Source organism: Haliaeetus leucocephalus, unplaced genomic scaffold, assembly GCF_000737465.1.
Source record: "Haliaeetus leucocephalus isolate CR32 unplaced genomic scaffold, Haliaeetus_leucocephalus-4.0 Scaffold195, whole genome shotgun sequence".
NCBI classification, from domain to species: domain Eukaryota; kingdom Metazoa; phylum Chordata; class Aves; order Accipitriformes; family Accipitridae; genus Haliaeetus; species Haliaeetus leucocephalus.
The window spans coordinates 9,445,901-9,472,946 of NW_010972631.1; the positions used below are offsets into that span (position 1 = coordinate 9,445,901).

A 27,046-nucleotide genomic window follows, 5' to 3' on the forward strand; every position below is an offset into this window, starting at 1 on the left:
TTCTGACAAGTCCAATTTATATGGTACATTGTCACAAAAGAATACCTAAGAAAAAGCAGAATGGCTATACGAACCTACTAATATGCTGTAGAAACTCTTTGCAGGAGCTAGAACAACATACTATTAAAACTCCAAATACATATTCAATATGTGTGTTTTTAAAGAAAACTTTATAGATATGCAAATTTAAGATAAACAAATACAGAATAAAATGCACTAAGAAACTGATATGTAGACAAAGGTTTATTTACACCATACAACATTTTAAATATTTTATACACAGCTGCAGCAGAGAAAGCTACTCTGAGCTTTCCAGAGAAAACTGCAATAATAAAGATGTGAAATATATTATTCATATAAAAGTGAGATTATTACTTTATTGCATTTAAAGCAATGAAGAATGTAGCTCAACAGACATTCATTTAATGACAAAAACTTTGCTTTTATATTATAAAGTAAAAAGTGTAGTAATGGCCAAACAGACTGTTATAAACTTTAAAAACTGCATAAATATATACATTGTGCTTCATGGTGAAGTTTTTTGAAAACTAAACCAAATGAAGCTGTTACAACATGAATCGTTGCTTGAGGTTTATCTATAAAGATTACCTTACAAATCCATTCCACGGGTACTTACAACACACGATGGTAAGAATTGTACACCTGGTTCTCCACTAGCCGCACTAGTGGGAATATACTGTACGAAAAAACCACTGACATTTGGCACAGGAAGAGCCTGACATAAAGTAGTCACAATGTTCAGACAGGAGCGTCAGGATTCCCAAAGTCTTTATTGTCAGTGCAAGGAATTAGTTTTTGTTTTTGTTTTGTTCAGTTTGTTTTTGTTAAACTTCTGTTTGAAAGTCACCTTCTTGCACATCTAAAGGCAAGTTCAGACACTTCTCCCATTCTGCTGGTCTGAGTTCTAAAGCATCTTTTGCCTCTGTGTCTAATACGTTTATCGTTGTATAGTGTTGGTAGTCGCCCGTGGTTTTGAAACTGTCCCACGGAGCCTTGCTCGGTGCCGAGTTCTCCTGAAGACCAAAGAAAGACGAATTAAAACCAAGGATGAAAGAACGCGTTTTCGAGTTACAAGGCTGATCGCTAACATGCTCTCAAGAGATGCAGAAGCCAGAGAGGGGAAATGGCTTTGCAGGGAGCCAGGCTGGCGGGCGTTCAGCACCGCTGCGACGCTTTCTCTGCGAACGATCGACACGTTGGCAGGCTCCTCACCTGAGCTGCCAGCTAAGCCCTTTCTTTTCACGAGAACCTGTGTACGTGAGGAATGGCCGAGTGATCCAGGACCAACAGCCAGCTTTTTAGTAGCGGTCGTGTGGAAAAGTGGGAGAAGAGAAGGGAAGGTAATTGAGAAGAGCTGGCTGCCTGAAATATGGAGCGGTTTGCAACCGAGATTGCCAGCTGGATTTTAAATTGGGGCAGGTGCGTGACAGAACCGCGGAAACCTAGTCCTTGAAAATGCTGTGAGAGCCACCTTGCTTTACAGGCTGATGAGCTAATGTCTATTAGGATTAACGGGCTGAAAGCTGGTTATTTTCTACCAAATGAATTTTTTTTGAATGCTAAGTTTTATAGGGTAAAAGACATTATGGACTAAGACCAATTCAATTAGTAATTTCTGCTGTAACATGTTGGGTGGGACTTAGTTGCCAAAACCTAACGTTTTTTGCAGCACTTTAGATGCCTTTGGAGTTTCTGCCTGATCTCCAACTGCCTTTTGTGAGAGGTGCAGGTCTCCTTTGAGTCCTGTGTCATCACTGTCTGTACCGTGCTGTAGACTAAGACACCTGAGGCTGTCTAAAATAGCCTGAGATGTCTATATTTAGGTACCTGGATCACTCTGTGACTGTCCTACAGAAAGACCATTCCTCTAGGCAGCTTTTATTAGCAGACCTTTCAAAAACATAGAGCCGATATGAAACAGAGTAAAAACAACTCTTCCACTGAGATTCCCTTTGAGATTTGGAATTAATTCAAGCTTTACATGGACAGCAAATCTCAAATAGGGAGGCGAATGCAAACTTTACATGTCAGCAAATCTCAGAGGGGAGTGAGCGAGAACTGGGTGCAAAATAACACATATCACAGCTAAAGGTTCATCAAAGAATCAGGGCCAAATTTCTGCTGGATTAAGATGATGTAAATGATGTAAATCCATTGGCCTCACATCTGCTTAATACCTCTTCTTCATGTCTGAGAGCAGCTCTTCTGAAAAAGTTATAGAATACAATGATTCTAGCTCAGTTCCATTTAATATACAATTTTCACATTATAAAATTATATAAAAAATTATTACTAATCATAATATTACTGCTAACAAATATGTCACACTAAATTAGCTGTTTTAATTAGGCAGAATCAACTATTTCCTTGCTCTCATTATCAGATGTAGTCAGGGTGTTATGCATGTGTGTATGAGTGTGTGTGTATAAATTTGAATTATGATGATAGCAGAGTCAACTCAGGATGATTTAATTTTTGCTTTTCCCATGGTAAATATTTATAAACCTATTATGAAAAAGACACGGCATTACAGAGACCCTGTGTGCTTTCCAGACCGTCTCGCGTCTAGGTGAATCTGGCTGGACTTGTTTGTAGTAACTAATTTAATATCTGCTTGCCTAGCTAGAGGAAAAGCCCTATTGGCCAAATTACATTAGTGAGCTGCTTTCTCTATATAAGTCCTTTAGACTTGGGACACACATACAGATCTGAAATCTGCTCCCTGCAGTCCAATTACTTGTCATCTATAATGATGTCAGTGAGTCAGTTATGGTCTAGTTGTAAAACCTAATGTGTCTTGTCATAGGTTAGATTAGTGAAAATATCTTTTGTTCTAATTTCAGAGGCTATCTAAAGGTAGTGCAGAGCAAGGTCTTCTCAGGAAATAACACTGAATTCAAAGGACTCTTGTTTCATTGTTATTGTTAAGGATCCATCCTATTTTAAATATCTAAGAAGGAAAACTTACCATACTGCCTGATTTTGGTACATCCCGAAATCTGTCCAGCGTCTGAAATTTCTGATTTAACTCTTGAAACAATTCCATGTGCCTCTTTCTTGTATGCATGACCTTCTGCAAAATGGAACATAATTGCTTATATTTATAATTGAATTTGTTTTTGGTTTTTTTTAAGAGAAGCATTATTTTCCCCAACATAATAAAGTAAATTGAATTTGGCAGGGCCATCTTTTCCCTGTAGACTTGACCAATGGAAGTGAATTGCACCGAGCCTTGCCTCTGCTCTGTTTAATGTTCTTCCTGTGTAGAAGAGACTGTTTTTACCCCACATTTATTGAGTTGCGGAAATCAAGGGACACTGTTTTTGTGCTAGCCTAGAAGTATTTTGAAAGTGATGGCAGTTTCTCAGAAGGATATTTCTTTTGCACGCTAGGAATATTTTCTAGAATTTGTTTTTTTGCAGAAAACAGAAAATTAACATGGATGCTAATATTTTAATTTCTGTAGGAATGCAACAGCAGTTTGTAATGGTCCTTATAGGAATAACTTTTATGAGAACACTGAACTCAGAAATCCTGGCCCCAAATGGAAAAGCCTCAAATGTTATGCCTTTTTAATTAGACATCTTCTTGTCATTCACATCATCATAAAATGCAGCTGAAATGGCGTTCTTATTAAGAAAAGTAGGCACAGTTTCTCAATTTTACTTGCTTTCTTTTGTCACGGACTGGGCAATGGGAAACCGCCCTCCCTCTAGCCCACGCGCAGGGCACTCTTCCACAGAACCTGATTATCTGCAGCTCCACGGAGAGTGAAGCCTGTTTTCAAGCCTAGACTGTCAAGCTTACGGACAGAGCTGTTTCCAGACAAGTTCATGCTCGGCTGTGGATTCAGACTGACCTCTGGAGCAAAGCCGAGGACTGCTTACTGGTCAACCGCTCTCACGGTTCTGGGGTCTGGGTGAACGGGGGACGGGAGGGACTGAGGATGCTTCACCCCAGTCCAACAGCAGATGGGCTCAGCTTGGCTTTTCTTAAGCTTTTGTAACTGCTTGAACCTGAGTTACGGCCAGGGCAGCAGGCAGTAACGTGGACAGAAGAGATGCAGGACACCAGCCTCTATGCGTGTCCGCTAATTGTCAAGCCTGATTTTCCCTGGCGTTGTACGTGACAAACCCTGCAAACTTACCTACGTGGTGCCCGAGTGTGACCCTTCCCAGCAAGTAACGCTTCTGCCAAGTCTGGGTTAGTACCTTTTAAAATACAGTGGCAGTAGCTGACCCTCAAATAATGCTTTACCAGTACCAATTTTAACTTTTATCTTTCATTTGCATTCTGTGTTTATAATTTTCATGAAAGGTGGCTGCTCTCTTGGCCGTGCTTTTCTACCACTACGCTGTAATAACCGTATTATCCTTAATATAGCTACGCTGTAGCTTGAGAACTTGTTTCACTTCTGAGAATGGGAAATTGGCAACATTATTCACTAAAGAGACATGAGATACAGCGAGCAATTAAAGACCTATTAACTTAACACGAGTTGTGGGGTGAATAAAGGAAACAATTTTGCAGGATTTGGTGAGGAACTCCTCGCAAAACATAATTTAACTAGAGATAGCTGATCTAAGTTTATGGGGGAGTTTCACATAAGTGACTTCCTAGGGATTCTTTTAAGCTGTTGCTGTTATCGTAGACAGGGATATGTAGCAAATTTCATATACATAGAATTTAAAAAAGAAAGGTTCTGCCGCAAAGATTATTATTGGCTGAAATAAGGAGACATGCTGAAGGGAATAAAACAGATTTGGTGGGTTAAAATACTGACTCTAAAAGCAAGAAATAGCATATGATTGTGAAACAAATATCTCCAGTTGGAAACTTTTTAATAGAAGGCTAGGAATACAGAGAATGCTACTTTCTGATATTTTTCTGAATCGTGTACCCAGAAACTCGTTAAATAGCAAATATGAATAATGCAAATGTCTTACATAGTTCATTACATTATTCCTGAGGAGAAGCAGGTGGGAGGAGAAATTAAACACTTACAGTGGGAAGTCTGCCAGAAAAAAGGCTTTACATTTTATTCTTAATAGCAGAATGACTGGTATGCACAGGTACCTATGGCTCTTTTGGTTGCTTAGTGTTTTCCTGGCTTCCTTTCCATAATTCCTACCCACTGAGACCTGCTCCTCCCTACTGCTTATAAAGAACAATCTGAACCGAAGGTGCCGTAACTTAATTTTCTTTAACTCTTCCTTTCTAGACTTCTTTTAAATTCCTTGTTAGAAAGCACCATCTTCTCTCCTTTCTAGAAAATGTGCTCGGTTGGGTAACTCTTTCTCTTTTATGAGAAAATAACCCACAAAGTATTTGCAGGGGTTTAATCTGTTTTCTCTGTTAAATGCACGATGTGGAAAACACAGCTTTATCAATCTTGGAAATACGTAAGTTTTATCAATGCAGAACTGGAGGTCTTGACCGATATATACTAGGGTGACTGTAGTAGCATCAGGACCTGAACCAGATGGAAAAGGAGCTCCTCATGCTGCCCTGGGGATTTGCCCACTAATGCCGCGTCCCCTCCAGAAGCACCCGAGTTAGCCACCGTCTTCTTGTGGTCTTTCCTTCAGGTTCCATAACTCCTGTGCCCCAAACCCCAAAGGGGGTCAGGCTGAACCGACAGCCCTTCCACATTTCTACCCCCACTCACAAGTAACGTCAAGTGTGTGTTTTGAAAAGACTAAGCCTTACTCTAACGAGCACCTACTCTCAGAAGAGGATTCAGAGTGTGGATGGCTATCATCGAGATGGGAGGGACTTCAAACATAATTCTGTACCCACCTCCCTTTTTTATTTATGACAGGGCTTTAGCTGAACTCTAGTTCAAGCACAAGTATTCTCATGAAGATTTGTGGTCAATGTTATGAATAATAATAATAATAATAATAATAATGTCATTCAATTTGCCTTGGAGATTTTCTATATTGTCACAGGTAAAAATGTTCTCTCTCAAATATTGTACAAAACAGCTAAGTGAAAAGAACAGATGGGGGAATGCCTTCCCAGCCTTATAACGGAAACATGCTGTGTTTTCAAGATGTTATAGGTACGATCAGTTGCCAAACTTAGGAATGGGAAAGGATTTTTCCCTGCAGTCATATTTTTTTCACCTTTGCCTTTGAGACATGTCTTCAGGTTAGTAAGAGAACGATTTTTAAACTTTTGTAATGTTGTTATAATGAATAGCTGTTGCAGATGAAATTCTGAACGAATGCAGCTCCAGCAATTAATGATCAATTTAGCATTATTGCTGGTGTGAGTCTACTGCTCTGTGGACAGAAAACAAGACCTTCTGGTATTCACACTTATCTCGTGTATCCTTGCTCTCCTTCATGGGTGGAGCACAAAAAGAGCCAGAGATGACTCGAATCCAGGGGAGCAGGGTAATAAGGCACTTTTCTGAATTATATTTGCCATAAGTGTTATTACCAGAGCAGATCCAATGAATGCCTCACAGAAACAGGAGAGTGGGGTGGATGGCTGGGGAAATCCAGGAGTCAGACCCTCTCATAGAATTTAAAGGTAATTGTGATCTTGAATCCTAAAATGCATGTCAATAATACTGTTTAACTTCTGTATGTTTTTCTAAGTGTCAGTGCACACCTATTACAAAGTCCTCCTGGGAATTTCCATAGCATCTGTATTTCTGTTCAACATAATTAGAATTAATTTTATTTGATCTGACAGCTAAGTATTAGTGCTGAGCCTTCATGAAAAAGCTACCTGTCCAGCTGTAGGGAAAACCAGAACATAATGGCTGGGGTTGGAGGGCACTTAGCTGGGGTTACCACAGCCAGCAGCAGCAAGGATCCCAAATGCCCAGATCTATAATTTTCATCATGTTTTGGATACTGGATTGCATGAATGAGTCTAAACTAATCCTTGGTAATAGCAAGAAAAGACCTGGAAAGCGGTTGCATGTTGACTGCTCATTTTAGCAAACTTCAAATTTCAATTAGACTAGTCAGTGTTTTGCAATATCTAATAGTGGACAGCATATTATGTAGCAGAAATACTTTCTGCCTACAGACTTCACCCAGTACGTTACAGTCTGTCTTCTTTTTTTCTATATGAAGGGATAACTTAAGAATGTAATGGTAACCTATTTAAAAAGGGAAAACAAGATACAGGTGGCCCAGTTCTTGAGAGCCTCCTCTCTAACCAACTTAAGATTTATGATAAGGGTTGGCCAGTTTGGATGTCGTCTTTTTCTCTCTCCCTTTCCTTCGACTGGAGACATAAGTTTTCTATAACACTAACCAGCAGTCACAGGAATTTTATTATTTATAGTCCATTGCAAAGCCTCTTAAAACTACACCTGTATTTCTACATATATTGGAGATAACAGGGACAGAGGGTATTTTATGGTGTTGAGTACAGTCATAGTCTGCCTGTGTTCACACTACACAGCAGCTGGCTTTGCGTTTCATCTGTGGCCCTCAGAATAAAATTGCTTTTTTTGTGTTTCTTTGTTTTTACTTCAAATTGTCTATATTAAGGTGAGTGTTGCATTGCAGCCCACTAGCACAGTATATATATATATATATATATATGTACATTTTTTTAAACTATGAAACTGTGAGTCCACAATAGTAAGTCAAACATGTCCAAGACCATTCTCTGGCACCATCTAGCATGGAATGTTCTCCATGAATGCTACTAAATTCTCTTAGTATCCAAAACAAGAAGTCTACAACCAAACTGCCTACTGTGAATGGTACCTAGGTTGCGCTGGTTCCCTAAGGCCATTTCAGGAAGGACATTTTTGGAAGGACAAGTGTGCTCCAGACTAAAATAGCGAAGGTCTTTCTAAAAATTCATCCATATAAAAACTGGCATTTTGGTACCCAGGAATATTCCCCCAAATGTATAATTTAGTAAGACAGGCATAGCCTGAGGGTTTGTCTTGTATGGCTATAGAGAGACATGTGTGAGAGGTTGAGGGTGTAGAGGCTGCTGGGAGTCTTAAAAGGAAAAGGATGGAAGGAGCCAAGCTTGACACGGTCTTGTCCATACTGCATATTTAGCATTTGTTATCCTCAGAACCACATCCATAGCAGTTGTTATCCTCAGAACTGTGGAAGGACGTGGTCTCAGGGAGTGCCAGCTGGCACTGGTCGCAGGCAAAACAGAGAAAGTGTTAAACATTTAAGTTGTGCGGCCAATCACTCGAGCTCGACCTCACCTCCAGGCTCTGTTCTATTTTGCAGTCAAGCTGCTTTGAGGGATCAGAATAGCAGCGTTTTGGCCACACAACACTATCTCAATTCCCTTCATCAGGATGCCTTGCTGAGCGAAGGAATCTGGGTGGCTATTTGAACCTTTTATGGCTTTTTTTATTTTGCTTTACCTCAGAGAGACAACCACGCTATGTGTAAGAACACAGGAAAGCCCACGGGCTTAATCAGAGGAACCATAAAACAGGGAGGTGAGATGGGGTTAGTCTGAGTCCGTACTTCTAAAACACAGCAGCAACTGGCACAGTATCGTTGCCTCGGCAGTCACTCGCAATGGCCCCACCATTCCCTTTTTACAAACAAATATATTTTCCTGCATTATAGTCATACTTCTAAAAATATTAGGCCACGGAGCATCATGCTGCAAACAAGGCGAGAATAAGGTGTAAGCATCTTAAATAAATGATGTGAGTCAAAAGAAAATATGTAATGGGAGGCCCGGTTCTTGAGAGCAGAATGTATCCCTCATTGTTGGTGTGTGTTTGGCGTTGGATTATGCTCTCCTGAGTAATAGGAAGAATGTTTTAGTATCTGTTACCACAGAGGATGTTCTCATTGTGAACAGCATGATATTCCTACCCTGCAATAAAGAACAGTAAAATTCAGAATTCTTTATATCACTATAATTATAAAACTTCTGTTTATATTGCTTGAATTTAATTTTAGAATTGCTTGCTCATCAGAATTTTGTTGTTGATTCATATTTTTCTTTTTCCTTTCTATGCATTTATCCTAAAGCATATTTAGCGTAATCTTTTCATTTTATTTTCCTTAAACTTACTGTGTGAATCTCTGGTGCATTATTTGAGATGTTCGTGACGGCTTAAGGTGGCTATAGTCTCTGGGGGAAAATGACATAAGCGATTAAGGCCTGATGTTAAACTACCAAGAAACCACAATCAGACACAAAAGGTCAGCCTTTCAGCAAAAGCAGGTCACCAAAGCAAACCCTCCTCTCGTTGCAAGGCTTCTGTGGCCACTGCTATTTTTGCTGCATTTTGCTGGTTCTGCCTCTTTTCTATGGACTAGAATCTGAACTCTGAAAGTACATGTGCTGTGCTTACAGCGCAAATAATCATAAAAAATGCTTTTGTTTCCACTTGCAAACAGACAGGGTAATTTTTAACATTGTGGCTGATATATACTGATCACTGGATGTTGAAGTTTAGCCCGAGATCTGTAGGTTCTGTGCAAATATTATGATTGTTCAACTTCTCTGGAGACACACATAATGATTTATATCAAACTATTAATATGCATGAACAGAGAACCTATGCAAAACCCCCAAATCCATACATTATTAACATCCCCTTGAAAACTAACTGCTGTATTGCTTCTGGTAGAGAGTAGAGAAAAAACCCCTCAAATAAACAAAACTGTAAGAAACTTAATCATACTGACTGAGATAGAACAAAATAGTCATTAAATAACACAACCAAACCTTCTCACTCAACAGGGTCTAAGTCTGAAATTGTGGATAGCCTTACATAAACCTTATGTGAACTTGATTTTTTTATATAGCATGTGATCCATAAGCTTTGACAACTGCAGCACTTCATCGTTCAAAATTTGACACATTCATAATCGCTATTTGGATGTGAAACTCATATGCCAGTAAATTAGTATTGAAGAAAGAGAGATTGAACAAATGATTGAGAATCTCTTGAACAAAGCAACCTTCTGCAACGATGTGACCTGTCCTACTGAAGCGTCACACTTTTTCAATAGATAGATAGCCAGCAAAACAAAACAAAACAAAAAGAAACCACAACCCAGATGAAAATGAAGAGGCAGAGAATTTAAAAACTGAAACCATGATGGTTAATATTGCAATATGGCAGTTGGATCTCAGAATATTTTACAAACAAGTTGCACCAAAGTAGTTTTAATGAATTGCTTATCATGTTCTGTACAATACCAATTGAACAACCCTGTGACATCTACTGTGTCAGAAGGCTCAAATCTGCTAAAATTAACACTGCACATTTACTTTTAGGAAAATACTTTTAATAATCAGGAATAATTCAGTGAAACTTACTTCAAAGTCAAGGTCCGAATAACGTGATTTTCTTCTCTATTAAGCAGTAAAAAAGAAAGAAAAAAGAGGTTGTATTAACAAGGGGACTATTCACCAAATCATATTAATGAGTCTAAATAACATTCTTGTTTTCCTATCCGATATATATTAGGTATTCTGTAAGAGGTTGTAGATTTTATCTTGATAATTTAAGATTAATGCATGACTTTGCATACAGTGTATTAGACCAGTATCATATTCTTTTCTCTGAAATAAACTAGACTGCATTTCACCGGGATGCATACTGTGCATGTTATTTGCATGCAATTGAACCTGTTGGTGCATAAAATATATCTATTTCTATACTTTCTGTGGTGTTTGCAAATTATCATCATATTTATACTTTTTACACAGCTATAAATATGTATCTACAATTTAGATTTTTATAGGTATACAGAAATTGATTCTTTCCTACATCAGGCTTACATTGGTACAACTCCATTGATTTTAATGGAATAAATGATAGCAAAATCAAGCCGAAGCCATCCACACTTTCCATAGCTTCAGCTTGTTTGTTTGCAATGACAATCTGGATGGAGAAAGCAATGATTTTGGTTTATACTTATGACAAATCTGATTCAAAGCATCTGATATAAAGAAGAATGATTTACTAGTGAAGTAATCACTTGTATATAACGCAACAGAATATGATTGCTTAAACATATCGCAAATAATTTAGCACAGAATTTTTTACAGATTCTAAAAGAAAGCAATTGTAAAGTCAAATTATATCCGAAAGAAGCAGAAATATTATAAAGAAGAGATAAAAATATCTTTTTTCTCCTAAGGTTGGAAACTGAATGGCTTGCAATAGACTAAAGAGATGCGGAAAGAAGAAGCTAGGTTGGAAGAGCTGAAAAGAGTGCAAAGAACATGCAAATGGAAAGAAAAGATACATTCCCCTTCAGGAAGGAGAGTTAAAGAAAGGGAAATGTCCCCCGCCCCCCCCCCCCCCCAAAAAAAAAGAAAAAAAAAAAGGCTTGCTGCTACAATTTAACCCTAATTTTTGTGGTAGGATAGGATGGCTTTAAGTCATGGAAAATGAACCTTTTCAAATTGCACCTCATTTCTGCAGTGAGATACAAATCAAACTCATTAAGGCAAGATGAATAATGTTACAAAGTTCATTAGACTTTGATTTTATTTGCTTTAACAAACATGCAGGTTTTAACAAGCTGTTTTGTCTTCTTGCAAATGAAAGGAATAATTTTACAAGTCTTTCAGTTGTAGAAAGCAGAAAGTGTTTGGTCTCTGAGCCCTTGATAATATCACTTTGTGACATGTTGTCTGGTTTTGTAGTGAAATTTTGATGCTCCAATCCACAATAATATGAAGAATATCACTGTAGCGCTGTCGACACACTGATGCTAAAGAGCTGGGAGAGGCAGTATAAAAGAACAGTCTATAATACAATTAAAGCAACCAACAACAACAAGCTTTGGAGAAGCTACCTTTAATTAGCAAGGCTTGATTTAACCTAGCACACTTAAAAGAGAATATTTAGAAATAAACAATTCTGCAAAAATAAGTACCATGAAAACATGGAAACAACAAAGGTCTTGGAGGTAAGAAAAATGTGAGGACGTTATGCCCAAATTCGTAAAGCAGCTAAGTTCTTACTTCTCACTCATATCAGGAGGGCCACGGTACAAGTGTACCTTTGACATAGGCCTTCATCATTCCACAGTAAATCAGCACCTGAAAAAATCTACATATTTCTAACGAGGAAGGATCTATTTTTAAGGTGCAATTAGAGCACATCTACCACTGTAAAGGCTCAGTGGTTGCAAAAGAAGAAACATGTACAGCAGATAATGAGGTAAAGTTTACAGCAGTAGCTTTGAAAAATGCTTGAAAAAGATATTTTTAAGCTACAGTTCAGTATTAACCTGATATCATTGAATCATCCGACTGAGAACCCGAAGTGAAAACATGGAAAATTTAGGAAGAACTGGGTAGTTTGCTAGATACTGTGATTTATAAAATTGGAGCGTTTGTATTTTGCCTTAAGTCTGCTTGACCACAGTGAAAATATTCCTGGCATAGCTGGATTATTAGGTTTTGCAGCCAGAAAACTCTATCAATGTTTACCTGGTAAAAAGACATATCTAACAGACTGCAACATATTTAACTGTCCTATTGTCAGAAAGAGGTAACTATTGCAATTTTGCTGTTAGATCACACCAGTTATGACCAAACAGGTCATACTACAGGTTTATCTCAGCGAGGATTTTTCTAGGGCTCAGGAACAATCTGTCACAAACACATTTATTTTAAACTTATATAGTAAAGAACATCTGTTCTGCATGTAACTGCCACAGGTCCAAAAAATAACAGTGAAGTTCTCTGAATTTCTGAAAAATTAAGGATGCTGGTAATGAATGTGACCCTGCACCACTGGAAGTCATCTGCAATACTGTCACCGACACCGCTAGGTACGCGATCAGGTCCTCCTGGCTGCTAATCATTGCCTTCAAATCACTGCAGTGTTATTTTCAGAGAGAGGGAACGTATTCAGAAGCATGAAGTCATTGGGAATCTGAATTTATGAGGATGTAAGTTTCCCTTTGGTCCCAATTGGAAGTTGTCATTTTACTAAATCTTTGTCCTAGTTTCTGTATGATACACAACAAGCTTAAAATGTGCAAATTGACACTTTAATTGTGATTGTATATATACTTTTTTTCTTAAATCAAGTTTACTTGCGTCTCTTTTGGCTGAGAAAAATGGGGTTTTCCACACATACCTAAATGCATTCAGAAATCAACCATCTGGCTCATCCCTAAAATTTAAATCAATGAAAGCCAGCAGCCTAGTGGAGTAGGGGGAAAAAATCTCTGGCATCAAATGAGCTGCTGGACTGATCACACCAGTATGTTTCTTTTCAANAAGCTGTTTCTTTTACCCACCTGCAAAACTGAGAATGATTTTAGCCGACACAAAAATTAGGCTGGAAGCTGGTGTTTTTTTCAAGGATCAGTTGGAAATCCACTTGAGTATTAATGTTAGTAGAATATAAATAACAAATGACTGTAAAGGATAATATCTACAGTTTGCCTCATTTAGTATTTTGTATTTGACCAGGTTCTGCAGTGATGCTTCAGGAACGATATAGAGAAGGGCAAGTATAAAGTGGTATTTCTGCTGCAATAGCCTCCCTAGTTCTTCAGTGGTTTAGGAATTTCCTTGGGATGCACTTACTCTGTTGATCTTAATAACACTTTTTTTACATTATTCCATTAGTCTAATCATGTTTTATAATTATTTCTAATTCTGACGTCCAAAATGTGCTGAGGTAATGAAGTCCACAATTTAAATATGCATAGCATGACAAAGAAAATCACGTTGTTTATCCCTTTGCCATTTCATTTGATGCTCCTGTTTTTTGTATTATAGGAAATATGAATAATCGTTCCCTATTCACTATTCAGTCATCTGTTTTCCAAGCTGAAGAGCCCTAATGCTGGAGACCTGCAAGGGTAATGACTGCCTAAAAAACCTGCAGACCTAATTGTTTAGTGTAGGGAGTTAGCTGGGACAATTCTGAAAAAGCTGAGGGGTATGGGTAAGTAGTGAACTGCAATGCATGCACAGTTACAAATGCTACAAAAGAAAAAGGTCAAGGCTCCGTTTAAGCGGACAAGGATGTGAATAGCCTTCCTGAACAACTCCAGCGAGTTGCATTGGTGCTCTGAACTGACCGAAGCCAAATCATGGCTGTTAACTGGGGAAATTTCAGATGAGAGCAGCAAAAGGTACTTTTAAAGAGTTAATTACACTGGCTCAAGGGGAAAAGATAAAAGAGTGATACAGCTTGTTTAAATGTTGGCTCTGGAAGTGGCAAACACAGAAGCTTGTTTAGAAACCTTAGAAGGTTACAAACACTGGTAAAGCTGGTGTGAGAAAAAAATCTGAAAAGTTGTAATTCATCAAAAATAGAAAAAAAGAGGAAATTTCAGACATGCTTTCAGGAGTAAAGGAAGTTTATGTAACTGTGAAATAATCCGCTAAGGGGAACAGTGGAAGCCCTTCACTCTGGTCTTGAAAGTGAACTTTGACTACATATTAAAGAAATATTCTGTAGACAATGTTCGTGCATTGATAGAAGAGATGACCTGACAAGATTTTTTCCCATCTCTGATTTCTACAGCTTTTTGATCTTAATTGATGAAATCCATTCTACACCAAAAAACCCCTTCCACCTTTCATGCCAGGAGCAAAGTGAAACTCTGTGAAAAGAGGTCTGCAATAGTAATTTATTTTAAATCAATTTTACTTTGTACTAATCACGTATAGTTTCTCTGTGTAATTCCAGAGCAACTTTAAACTCTGCTCACTGAAGGACAAAAATAGAATACTGAAGAATAATTTCCATACACCAGCATGCACTAATCCGCTGGCACCAGGAAAGAGCTGCTCTCACTAAATGACTAATAAAATCCCTCTCCATCTCTGTAAAACGACAAATGCCTGGTTTTCTCCTTATTCTAGTCTGCATTACACCACTACCTGATTAATTACATGAGATACTCCTGAAGATATATTGCATTATGCAAAGTATAATTGAAACCAGAGATACCATATTATAGTGAGGGCTATAACCATGCTTCCATTTATATAAAGCCTTATTATCAGCAGTTTATAATTCACCCTGAGATTAGATTTGACATACAAGATCTTAGCCTGAGGAGGATTTTTCCCCTGCAAAAAAATAAAGGAAAATTTTTTTTGGCCCTCAGAGATATAGAAGTAGAATGTCGGTAGACAGTTTTGATTTAAAATGCCTTTTGTGTATATATAACTGAAAAAAACCCCCTTGGTTTCTGAATAGAAGATTATGCTGGCTATTACTTCATAACATGAGCTAGACATAAAGCAAGTAAATTTTCATGAAAAAGTGGATTAGCTCTTTAATGTGGGAACTGTAAGTCTTTAAAAGATGCTAGCAAATTTAGCACATCAACAGACGGCACAAATGTAACTTTAGAGATCTCAATTTTAAACTATTCTGGCAAATTATTCTGGTTTGCTGCTCCCTTTTTTAACAGGGTAACCTGCATACGTATTTGTCAACAAAACCCACTTGTTTTTTTGTTTCTGAAGGCTTTGAGGGAAAACAAAGCATTTCTTAAATGGACAAGCAATTGAAAATATGTTTCTTAAGGATCATATATAGTTAAGATAGCTGCTTATAATATGAAGTCTGAAATATATGCTACACTTCATAATACTAAAATTTTGGTTCTTTACATCTTCAGTTATTAGAATCAACTCTGCCTGATTCTACCCCCGCTCCTGTACAGTAACCTGAAAATAAGCTGCGACAATTTCTGAAGTCAGAGGAATCTGAGACCCACTCATTCAAGCGAAAGAAAAAGAGGGTTCTTATAGGGCTAGACTTCATTTCACTGAGAGTCACAAAATTGGCAAGAACTGTCTCCACAGCTTATTGAAGAATGAAATGAGGAATGGGAGGGAGACAAATCTGAGATACAGAAGGCTTGAAAATAAATGCAATGTGGAAACATGATAAAGAGGAAATTCCTGTGGTGCTCGTCTCTCTATTTTTGTTCTCTCTCTCCCTTTCTCATATCATAAATCAAAATGACTTCACACCATTTTGCTTTTATTCTACCTGATGCTCTGGTACTTTATTGACAAGATTGACTGTTTTAACTGCATATTTCTTCTCTCCTTTCCTGTTCCTTTTTTTCTTTTAGACCTTGCTCCTTCCCTGATGCTTTTATTTCATTCTTCCTAACACTTTCATTTTAAGCTGCTTCTCCATTTCTGCCGTCTTTCTTTTCCTTTTTTTCGGCATGCCTGTCTTTCTTTTCTCTCCTCTTTATCTATACCCTTACTTTTCCTTTGCCCTTCACTATGTTTAACGTATCCCTTTATTTTCTCAGCTGTAACTTCTTCCCGAAGTCCCACATCAGCGATTTGGCCAAGGAGCTCTGGAGTTGACTTTTTTTGAATGTATTAGGAGCTCTCATAAATGAATACTGAAGGATTATTTTGCTCACACAGTCAACTTCCCATCTAAGGGCTCTATGTCTTTCTCCACATAAAGATCTCATAGCAGAAACTGAGATAGAAAAATAAAGAAAGAAGATAAAAGACTGGAAAGAGAATTTCAGTCCTTTACATGGCAGTTTGGGAAGTCCTTTTCTTCCTGTTCTTATAAAGCCAATACTTTTTTTTTCCCTTTAATAAATGTTTCTATTGCCTGTCTTCGCATGCCCTTCCTCTTCTAATAGTTAAAAGTCTTTGTCTCCTTTCAGCTCTTTCCCATTTCTGCTCACACTACGCTAAGCATAGTCCCCTTGAAAGAACCCGTCATTCTTCTTCCACAGAGGTAATGATGCAAGTCTCCTCGCATAGTCAGGCAGCAGGTATCTACTCCCTCTTGCATTTTTTTTGCACAATAAAAAGAAAAGAATTTCTTATCCTGGAGATATGTTATACAGATCAGCTTCTTCCTCTGCGTTTAAACCTCCTAAACTTTCCTTGCATCTGAGTGGCTGGGAATGCACTACTTCACTTCAAAGTAATTTCATTTCAACGAGCTCACCACTCCGAGTGTACATTTTCAAAACAAAAACCATTCCAAAAAAGTGTATCGAGAGTGCTTTCTTCATTAAAATCAAACCACTTTGAACTGAAGGAGCACACTCCAAGCCACTTTGATGCCAAGGTAGCAAAGCCAGTTTTAATCCATGCATATAAGGGATGTGCAGGAGATTAGCCAGATGTTCAATTACTCCTCCTAAGAAACTCTGTGATGTACTAATATGCCTGCCTGTGCCTATAATCGCATGAATACTGTTGGGTACACACCAAATAAAATAAAAAAAAATCACTGGCACATTGGGAATCTGCAGATCCTTAAATTTATGCCTGTTTGGGCAATACTTGTATGTAAATATTATGGCATTCTCAGACGATCTTTTGAAAGCTGAAATTATTCCATATTTAATAAAGCATTTGATTGTTCCCAGCGAAACATTTTCTTGAGAAAAAAATATGCACATATAAAAACTAGAAGAAAGTTTGTGACACACCGTAGGATTCATCTGACTAAATCTGGGACATCGACATTTTTTGTTTATGTCTGAACTACTCCTTCTGGCTTCCTCCATGGCACCTGAAGAGAGACACCTGCACTGAGGGCATGTGATTTACTTCACCCTGGAGCACATGTCTAAAAGTGGCCTAAAAGTGCCTATTTCTCTCCATTGGCTCTAAAGGGGAGCCGAATGTCAAAAGCTCTTTTTCCATATCAGAAAGGGAATGCCTACATTTAGATAGCTAATGGTAGGGGTGATGGATCCTCCCTGCAGAGTTAAAAGTCGGGATATACATTCTCGTGCTGATACTATAGTTGTACAGATACAGTTGTACAGTTGTACTATAGTTGTCCAGATACAAAGTCTAAATAAAAGAGAATGTGAAAAAGATGACATTTCAGCCTTCGCTTTTAATAGCTTTGGGTTTTTTTGGCTATCTGTTTATCTCTATATACACTTTTTAATTATTTGAATAGACATATATTGTCCTAAGGACCAATCATCTCTTGGAATGTGCAAAATACAGAAAATAATTGGTTTAATGAACTTAAGAGGGTAAAGATGTTACTCAAAAGCTAAACTTTCCAAACATACTGAATTCTTTGAATGATAATGCATATATTTCTGCAAACTGGTTCCCTGAAACACATTATGCTAGTGTTTCACTAGTAGAGATGGAAATGAATTTTAAAAGAAATAATTTTATTTTACAATGTGAAAAAATGTGGAGTTTTTATTTTCCAAAGTGTCCTCTACTTCTGCTGGTTCGGTTTTATGGCCACAAAGACTAGCATCTACCATAAAATGAATGAACAAATAAGAACTATAGTATGTATGTCAATATATTGTATTTTACTAGGTTCCAGTCGCAAACAGTTACACCTGCAATATTTTTGTGGCTAGAGGTGTTTGTAGGTTCATAATTACACTTCTGAAATCAGAAGGTGAGTTGGATCTTGGCTGAAAATGCATCACATGACATCTTAATGTGTTCTGGTAAGATGATAAATTGTCTAACCGCTGCATAAGCTATTCCCATTATTATGTTCTTAATAATTACTGACCTTAAATTTAAAAAAAAAAGGAAGAATTGTGTTTACACGGGTCACAACTGCCTAAGTGCATTTCACTTACATGGTAGTTGATAATTAGTGTATAATTACATGATAAAAATGATAGTAGTATGCTAATTCCAGAGAAAGCACCTGGAAACATGAAGTGGAAAACAGTGGAGGAACTCAACTCTCTGTACTACGCAGAAGACACAAAAGGAGTCTTGGCTGGGACACCTCTGTTTTTTCAGAGATGTGAAAGGGGAGCTGCCCCTCTCTATAGAGCAGAAATCCAGGTACTTTTCTGTAGGACTTCGGGTGGGAGAACAGTATGAGTTGACAGGAGAAGGAGTTATGCTCTGTCTGGAAAAACATGGACAGAATGATCTCGAATGTCCTGCTGCAGATTTTGCTCCTCCGTTGTGTCTGAAAAAGCCTTGTCTTTTGAAAGGCCTTGAAATCTTAAAATTATATGGTACTAGGCATGAAAAATATTTTGAAAAAAATCCCTTGCCCTCCTTTCTTTATTTTGTTTGTGGCAGCAATAAAAGTTAATCCAGCTGATCAGTTCTAGCCAACAGCATTTTGGAGTTATCCTCAACCCTTTCTTCTTACATACTGTGTACATAAAACCACAATCACATTCTTTATCTGGCAGGATCTGCTTATCAGGATCTGCTTGAGACTGATTTTCTTCTCTGTACATTTTTTTTCATGTTCCTATCTTCAATTCATTGCAGCACATCCGTATCAAAAGGTGAAGTAATGCTATATAATCAAGTAGTGTTGAGAACCACAAAGGCAGACACAAAAGCCAAAAGAATTCCTTTTATTTCTGATCTGCCCTAATATCTGGGGTTTTTTCCTAATAATAATGGAATTATGCTGGGTTTAGTTAGGTTTAATAATGTAACTGTTTACAGCTTGCTGGACAAAAATACAGCTGTCTAAACCTAATATGTTTACCAAGTTAGAAGAGACTGAATATGTCCTACCATATTTTATTATATTTTACTACATTTTCTACTACATACTTAGCAGTCTCTTCTAAGCATAAAAAATATACACAGAACGGTGATTCAGATTTGGTACCTAAATCCCATCTGAGAGGTAAGCTTAAAATTTGATCCAAATACAGTTAAAAAAATGAACTCTAAAGGAGCAGTACATTATACTTGTAGATTTTCAGGCACTTTTTCCAAAGTGGCTTCAGGAATTGGAACTCTGTGTAAGATGAAATAATTATTGTCTGAATTTTTACAACTTAACTAAGAAAGATCTCATTTTTTTAGGTCTCCTAAATGGCCTTTATCAGCAATGGAAAGAAACAGGCCTCACCAGAGAGCAATTTAGACCTCAGCTGGAGTGGATGGTATGGTGGCAGGTATGTCTATTTTCTCAAAGAATTATGAACCTTCCCTAGATATCTCACCTATATGTCTAATCTTAATCAGGATGGGTTGGAGTCTCTATATCTGACCAAAAGTATCTGAAAGATGGTGTTGTAAACAGGTAGGAGAGGATGCTACTGGAAGGTGACTTTAGCTATCCTGCCTCCACAGTTGCATTAAATTGGAGAACTCCTGTGCACCACCTAAGATCTATTAACCAATGTATCCGACCTGAGGGCAGTAACACTTCTTTAATGATGCAAACTTGCTTTGAAAGAGCCTGTCTGTCTGAGCACTGAGTGGGCAAGGATCTTTCAGAAATTATTTTGAAAGTTTGTCTCAAGATTATACATATTCACTTTAACAACAAAAAATGGGTGCTATTTGACTACTTGCAAAGCCCCACACTTAATTTTTCAATTAATTTTTTCAGTTAAATTATGTCTTGTAAAAAATTATGGTAGTATATACACAATATAAACAGCAGGGGAAATGTTTCACATTCAAAGCTTGTAAAGGCATCTCTTGAAAAGAAACTAAGTTCTGTTCTTCTGCACAAACTCTCCAGTCAATACACTTCAACTGAAACTTCAACTCCATTTTAGAAGAAATATCCACAAGTATTCCCTATTCTATGAAATATCGGCTACGGTTCTGTGTCTAACACTAGAAAAATAAGGTAAAGTTACTGCTTCCCTACACAGACGGGTCCAAACATTGTAGAGTAATAGCTAATGGCTTCAAGTTTACACATACAGTAGAATTTTCTTCCAATTGTAACTTCTTTCAGAGAATAAGTACCATATTTTTCTCATATGTCTTTTTTTCCTCACCAAATGCTACATTTCATAACGTTTGAAATGCTGGTGAAATGTTATTTCCAATTCTTAAGCAGGCCCCAGTATGAAATCAAGTCCACCTCACTGGTGGTTTTGCATAAGTAAAGGCTCAATAGGAATGGTAGTATTTGACACTTAGGTCTTAAGAAATGATGCAAAGAGCTTCCACTTTTGTAATGTTTAAAACTCACAGACAGATTGTCGTAACGAGCTGAATCCCTTTTAAAGGCTTTTCAGTTCACTTCTGCAATCTGACTGGAATCTAGGATACTCCACATGCAGTCCACTTGTACCTACTGCACACGTCAGTTGTACTAATGCTTGCACACACATGCAAGCATGCAAACGTGGATAGAAAATAAATTAGTAAATGGTGAACTATTGGGTGGAAGACTCCAAGATTTACGCTAGTGAGAGCAGAATCAGACCTATCATATCTGAGACAGATATGCTTGTCAGCAATAAAATGGCAAATATTTTCAACTGCATGTGCTTGCAGGTAGGGTCAACGATTATCATTTGTATCTTGCAGCAATAGTTTTTCTTCTCATAGCAACACAGCATTTTCCAGTGGACTTTACCTGGTAGGTCACAAAATCCTTTGCAGTTGTGTGGAATGTTAAATCTCCAGAATTATACAGTTTCATACAGACTGCCTCTGAAACTTTAATCTTGTTTTCAAGGTATAAAGACTTCTGATAATAAAAGAAATATATGAGCAGCAGTGTATGATCCCAAACAATAATTTATACTGAATTAAAACATTAGCTTCACCCCTTAGACACAAGACGCAATTTATTATCTTATCATATAATTAGAACAACAGAGCATGCAATTTGTTTATGCACCACTGACCTCTAAAGAGCTCATTGATATTGTGGATCCGGTTTCACTTCTTGATAATCCTGCATTGTCATCCAGCTCCGAGGCAATGAAATTCTTCACTGCTGTGCGGGGCTCAAATGGTAAATTCTGCATATGTTCTTGGGTGGGAAGGTGCTGGTCTAAATTGATATTAAATTGGTCCATTACAGAGGGATTCATATTGAATTCTGGATTAACTTTGTAGTGCAACAGCCTTTCATGAGGCAAGGTATCCATGCCTATATTCATTTTGCTCTCATCTTTCAGTGATGGCTGGGTATTTACTGAGCCCCGGGGCATGACTATATAGTCGCTTTCTATCATCCGTTCTTGAGGATGGACTATGTCCATATCTGCACCTCTCAAATTATCATCAGTGCATAAATACACAGTCCTCCGCAACTCGCTGTTGTCTTTTTTCAAGCACTGATTGGCCAGTTCACTCATACTCATAGGCATGTGGAGACCTGTTGGTTGCTGGATGATGACTTTGGAGATGATATTTCCAGGCAAGGTAGAATAGCTCATTCCTTCAGGGTTTGGTCCCTTCTCCTCCTCTTCATCGTTTAGTGAAATTCTAGAAAGCGTTCCCGTTATAGTAGCTGCTCTGCAAGGTCCAATGTCTTTATGCAGAACTGTGGGTCAGAGAACAGAATTCTTACAACATGAAACTATGTCTGCCTAACAATTCTTTTTCTTCTGGCTTTATTTAGCAGCACTCCTTTTACCCGTGCATCTTCTTAACTCTTTTTCTATCCATTTAATAACTTTTATTCTATAAATATTGTTTTGGGAAGGTTTTTTTTTGTTGTTTTTTTTTTAAATCAATATCTCTTAATCTACCATATATAACTGACACAGATCTCTGACCGAGCCTCAGTCATTTATATACATTAAAAACACTCCTTCATTTATGCCTACTGCCTCACATAGATCTTAGGTGACCTACAGCTTAAGCAAAAGCCTGCCATGTGGAACACGATTAAGGGTTTTCCAAAAAATACGCTATGACACCTGTACTGCCATTATTAACTCCACATAACCTCCTGGAAAATGTCAAACAGACTGTAAAGCAGAATCATTTTGTCAATTCATTGTAATGACCTACCATAACATTATAACTGTGAACATGTGTTCCTGAGCTCCTAAATGTTCCTTTTCACTGACTTTTTTAAACTCTTCTGTGTTAAATTATTTTTTGAATAAAAGTGACAAAAAAGTAACCACATTGGGAAGAAATTCCATTGGTATCAGAAAGACATACTTTGCTGCATCTGAAAAGGTTATAAAGAATATAAACATGTCTCATAAAACAGTCATAATCCACTTCTGGTGTAGACCTAGGCTTTCCTGGTCAAACTTGTAGCAACATCCAGCAATTTTTTGTTGGGCTAAGCTCCACAAGTAAAAGTTAGTAATCCTGTCATAGAATACAAAATTTCCAGGAGTACTGAAGGATGCATTCAGAAGCAAAGCACCTATTCAGTCACAATTATTGCTCTTAAAATATAAGTCTATAATTCAACATTTGTAATGAAAGAAAAAGGATAGTAAGAAAAAAAATTAAAGGAACCAATTACTGGGCTTATTCCAGCAAGGATTTTCTTGTCCCATTTGAAAATGTTTTAATTCACACCAGCGCTAGCTTGTGCAGTAAAATCCAGCTCATGGGCTGAGACAGTAAGACAACCTGAAGTATCTCAGGTGTTAGATTTACATCCCCTTTGGTAGCCTGAGGGCTCTGATGACCCAGATCCCCCAGTACCCATCAGTTCACTGCCGTGTTCCGTAGCACACAGCTCATAAGGCAGCCCACTCTCCCACCTCACGCAAAACTGCCTCTCATTTTTCCATTATGAAAAGAACAATTTGCCTCTAAACACCATGCACAAATACCCGACTTCAGTGCGGCTGCTTCATCGTTTCCAGTCACACTGAAGATACGTTAACCAGTGACCTATTCTTAAAGCTTTCATGAAAAGAAACTGAGTTTAAAGGTTTAAAAGCCTGTTCATAACTGTATTCAAAGTCCATCCCCTTAGGGATGCCCCGGACAAGGCTGTCCGTACCGCAGAGCTGTGTTGGCAAAGGTAAGAAGTAGGAGCTACATGGACCAGCGCTGGACTTTTGTCCCCATTAGATGGTGACAGACGTACGTTTGTGTTACCGTGTGCTATCCTGCTCCCTTCAAAAATACCCGTGCATATTAAAACTAATCCATATGGAAGAATTATTACCATGTTGCCAGAAACTGAACTGGCAGCTTTTTAAAGGTGGGTGACTGGAAATTCAAACTTTACCTTAACGAGGTCAGCCTTCTTGGCTTCCCACCTAGCCAGGGAAGAGAGACGGCGACCTCCACGTGGGTGATGCAGAGCAGCCGAGCCAGGCTTCTGCCCTGACAGGGCACCCTCTCTCTTTCTGTCTCTCCTCACTGAAAACAGAGGGTGTCTAGGCAGGATTGCCTCCCTAGGTAAAACTATCCTTTGGGAGTATCTCCTAGAGTTAAAAATGTCCGCAGGGTTTAAAGGGCCATTTATTTTACACTCTGCTTTATTTAAGCAAGGTTGGCAAATAAATTGCTTAAAATGTGTTATTTTTAATATGCAGAAACAGGCATAGCTGACTCGTTAAAGATCACATTACTGAAATTTCTTAAAACCCCCAATTTGTTCCATAAAGTGGAATCAAATTTCATTTCCCTGATACCATCTTGCTTAAGCTACTGTTGGTTTCACTTAGAGCCCTCAGAAATTTACCCTCTTTAAAACTAAATCAATTGATGCATCCTTCATATACATGGCTTTTAAGATACACCATGTTAATTTTTTTTTTCTTTTTTGGTAGCAAAATGACTATTTCACATTTGCTTGTGTACCAGGGCAAGGAAAATTTTGTGAGTAAGACTGATCTTCTTTCCCAAACCATTTCCCTTCTAATGGGCAATCATACCTTTGGCTGCTTCCCAACTGCTGAATTCTAGTAAAAGGCTTTTGTAAGAAAATGAAATAAATGTATTCATACAGTGGTATCACTTTTTTGTTTACATTTATAAATATGTGTTGTAAACAATTAAACCCTGATATTTTTCTGGTTTTCACTTCACAAGGAACTAGTACAAGACTTCTTTTTGTTGGCTAAGTACTCTCTCAATGTTCTTACCTGACCGACAAGCAATGTCCACGTCCTTTTCAAAATCAGTCTGTAACAAGAAACAACGAAACAGGACAACCATTATTAATTGAAAACTAAACCACAATACCTTTTTGCCAACTAGCGCTTCCAAAATGTCCTACTTACAGAGTCATAGTCTCTTAAAAGTGGTTTCTTGTTGCTGAGAAGGTGAAGTGTATTGTTTTACAACTGCAGAGCTTTACAAAGTTTCCTAAAGTATAACTGGGTGGTTTTCAAAGTATGCTGCCTGACCAGAAAAAATAAAATAAAATAGGTGGAAGTAGAGTATATAATTTTAGTAAAACGATACAGTGTATAGTTTTTTTATGTATATGGAAGAGTAACTTCTACATCTCATGGAAGGATCATCTTTAAGGAAGCTTTTCATAGTAATTTTATAAACAGAAGTATGGAAAATAGCCTGCAATACAAATTACTGTGAATAAGCATAATCCAATTAGTCCACCCTGTCTGAAACTTCATTATTTGTTATGAAATGGTTATTTGTTATATAGCAGTCTGTCCATCCTTGCTACTGATGTAATCGTAAAAAGTTTGCACTCCCTGAAAACAACTATTATTAATTTCATTGGGTAAAACCGAATGGTAAGAGCTAAGAATGAATTTTAACAGTTGAAAATCCAAGCACACTTTTCACAGTTAAGCAAAACTATTTATCCTGTTACAGAATTCAAGTAATTTTCAGTTATGTTTTTATTTCCACAAAAAGTTTATTACATGAAAAATGTTTAATAAAACTGACCTCCTTCTTGCTTGTGAAGTCCAAACATTGGATTCTTTTTTGATTCACCACTTTTTGAAGGGCATCTGCTTGCTGAGCCTTACATTTTTTGGGGGGCCTTATCCTGTCCCCATTATAGTCAATGACAAACTGTCATTGAAAGTGAAGGGACTAATATTTTGTCTTATTATGCTATGTAACAGTATTAGTAAATCCAAATTGGCATACTAAGCCATTCACTATCATCTCCTTAATTCAAGCCACTAAATAGATCCCCCCTCTAGCATCTCTAGCACTTTCTTCTTGTCTGAATTACTTTGAGAGGAACATTTTTCAAGGGCTCATGAAAGGAAGAATCTCAAATGTATCAGTGCTCTTTAAAACAGTAGGAAAAGTAATGATATATTATTAGATTACTTTCTCATTTTCTTATGTAAGAATCTTTTGTCATAAAGAACGCTGGTGGAAGATACTAATTCACTGTGCTCTACTAAATGATCATACCAATAATTTAAAACTTGCTCACAGATTTAAGCAAGCAGATAATGACCTAAACAGACTTACGCTTAAAAATGGTGTTCATATTTCAGCTGTGCATACTTGCCACGTACAGTATTGTAAGTGTTTTCCTTTGGATAGGAACACTAAATTACAAGTTAAAGAAAAGGAAAAAAAGCTAACCATGATTTGAGCATGTCCGTTAGGAAAAGAACTTGAGGAATCTGCATTGATTGGATCCTGGCAATTTCTCAGTCGACATCTGAATGCATCTTGAACCTGTGAAAAACAATACCTTATACTGATTCTTGTGCAACATCATATACTCTACTCCTATTAAAGATTAAATTAAACTGTATGGAATACAATGCGTGACTTTTTTTTAGCATAATTAATAAATCAGAAGCAGTAAATATCTTCAGTGTGAGCACAAGAAGAAGAAAAGTGGACTCTGCACAGAGTCCGGTTTCTTGAAATAAAAAAAAAAAATGGAACTTCTCAGAAATTACTGTTTACTAATATGATCCATAAAGTAAATTTGAAGACTTTTCCCTAAAACACAAGTGTATTTGAGAAATTATCTTTTCATAGGAAAGGCGCTTTTTTTTAAACTTTGATTTTGGCGGAATGTATGTCTAAAGAAATATTATTCTGCAACACTTATGTCAGAAAGATGTGGTTCAACAGAGAGGGACATTCCAAAGAAAAATGCAGTTCCTGTCTGCTGAAAGTAGAATGGAAATATATTTTGCTTCTTTTTCACACATACCATAGTAGGGACAGCAAAGCAACTTTTGAATGGAAAGGAGTATTTTTACCAATACTTTACAAGTATACAGAGAATATTTCTTTGAAAGCAAAACCTAATTTGTTTCACTTCTATATGTATCATCAGATGCATTCTAATATAGCAATACAATCTAAGTTTTACAATGTGACATTTTGTTCCAGAAATGCTAGTATCCATATTTGCAACCTGATTGCAAGATGTGACTTGGAAAACAGCGACTTAGTTGGGTGACCTCCAACCAAAACAAACTAGTATCATTTCTTGTTTGAAAAT

The 27,046-nt window shown here is 37.4% G+C and overlaps 1 protein-coding gene across 2 annotated transcripts in view; it reads right to left on the reverse strand.

Moving 5' to 3' along the window:
- Positions 1-230: 230 nt before the first annotated feature.
- BAI3 (brain-specific angiogenesis inhibitor 3) overlaps positions 231-27,046 on the reverse strand; it is a 459,839-nt gene continuing 433,023 nt past the window's right edge. For both annotated transcript variants that reach the window (XM_010565796.1, XM_010565795.1), the window contains 6 exons: positions 26,167-26,262; positions 24,732-24,771; positions 21,561-22,204; positions 10,315-10,350; positions 2,990-3,094; positions 231-1,034 (listed from right to left, as the gene is read on the reverse strand). In XM_010565796.1, coding sequence (XP_010564098.1) covers positions 846-1,034; positions 2,990-3,094; positions 10,315-10,350; positions 21,561-22,204; positions 24,732-24,771; positions 26,167-26,262 — 1,110 coding nt within the window. In that variant the 3' untranslated portion in view covers positions 231-845. The remainder of the gene's footprint in view (positions 1,035-2,989; positions 3,095-10,314; positions 10,351-21,560; positions 22,205-24,731; positions 24,772-26,166; positions 26,263-27,046) is intronic.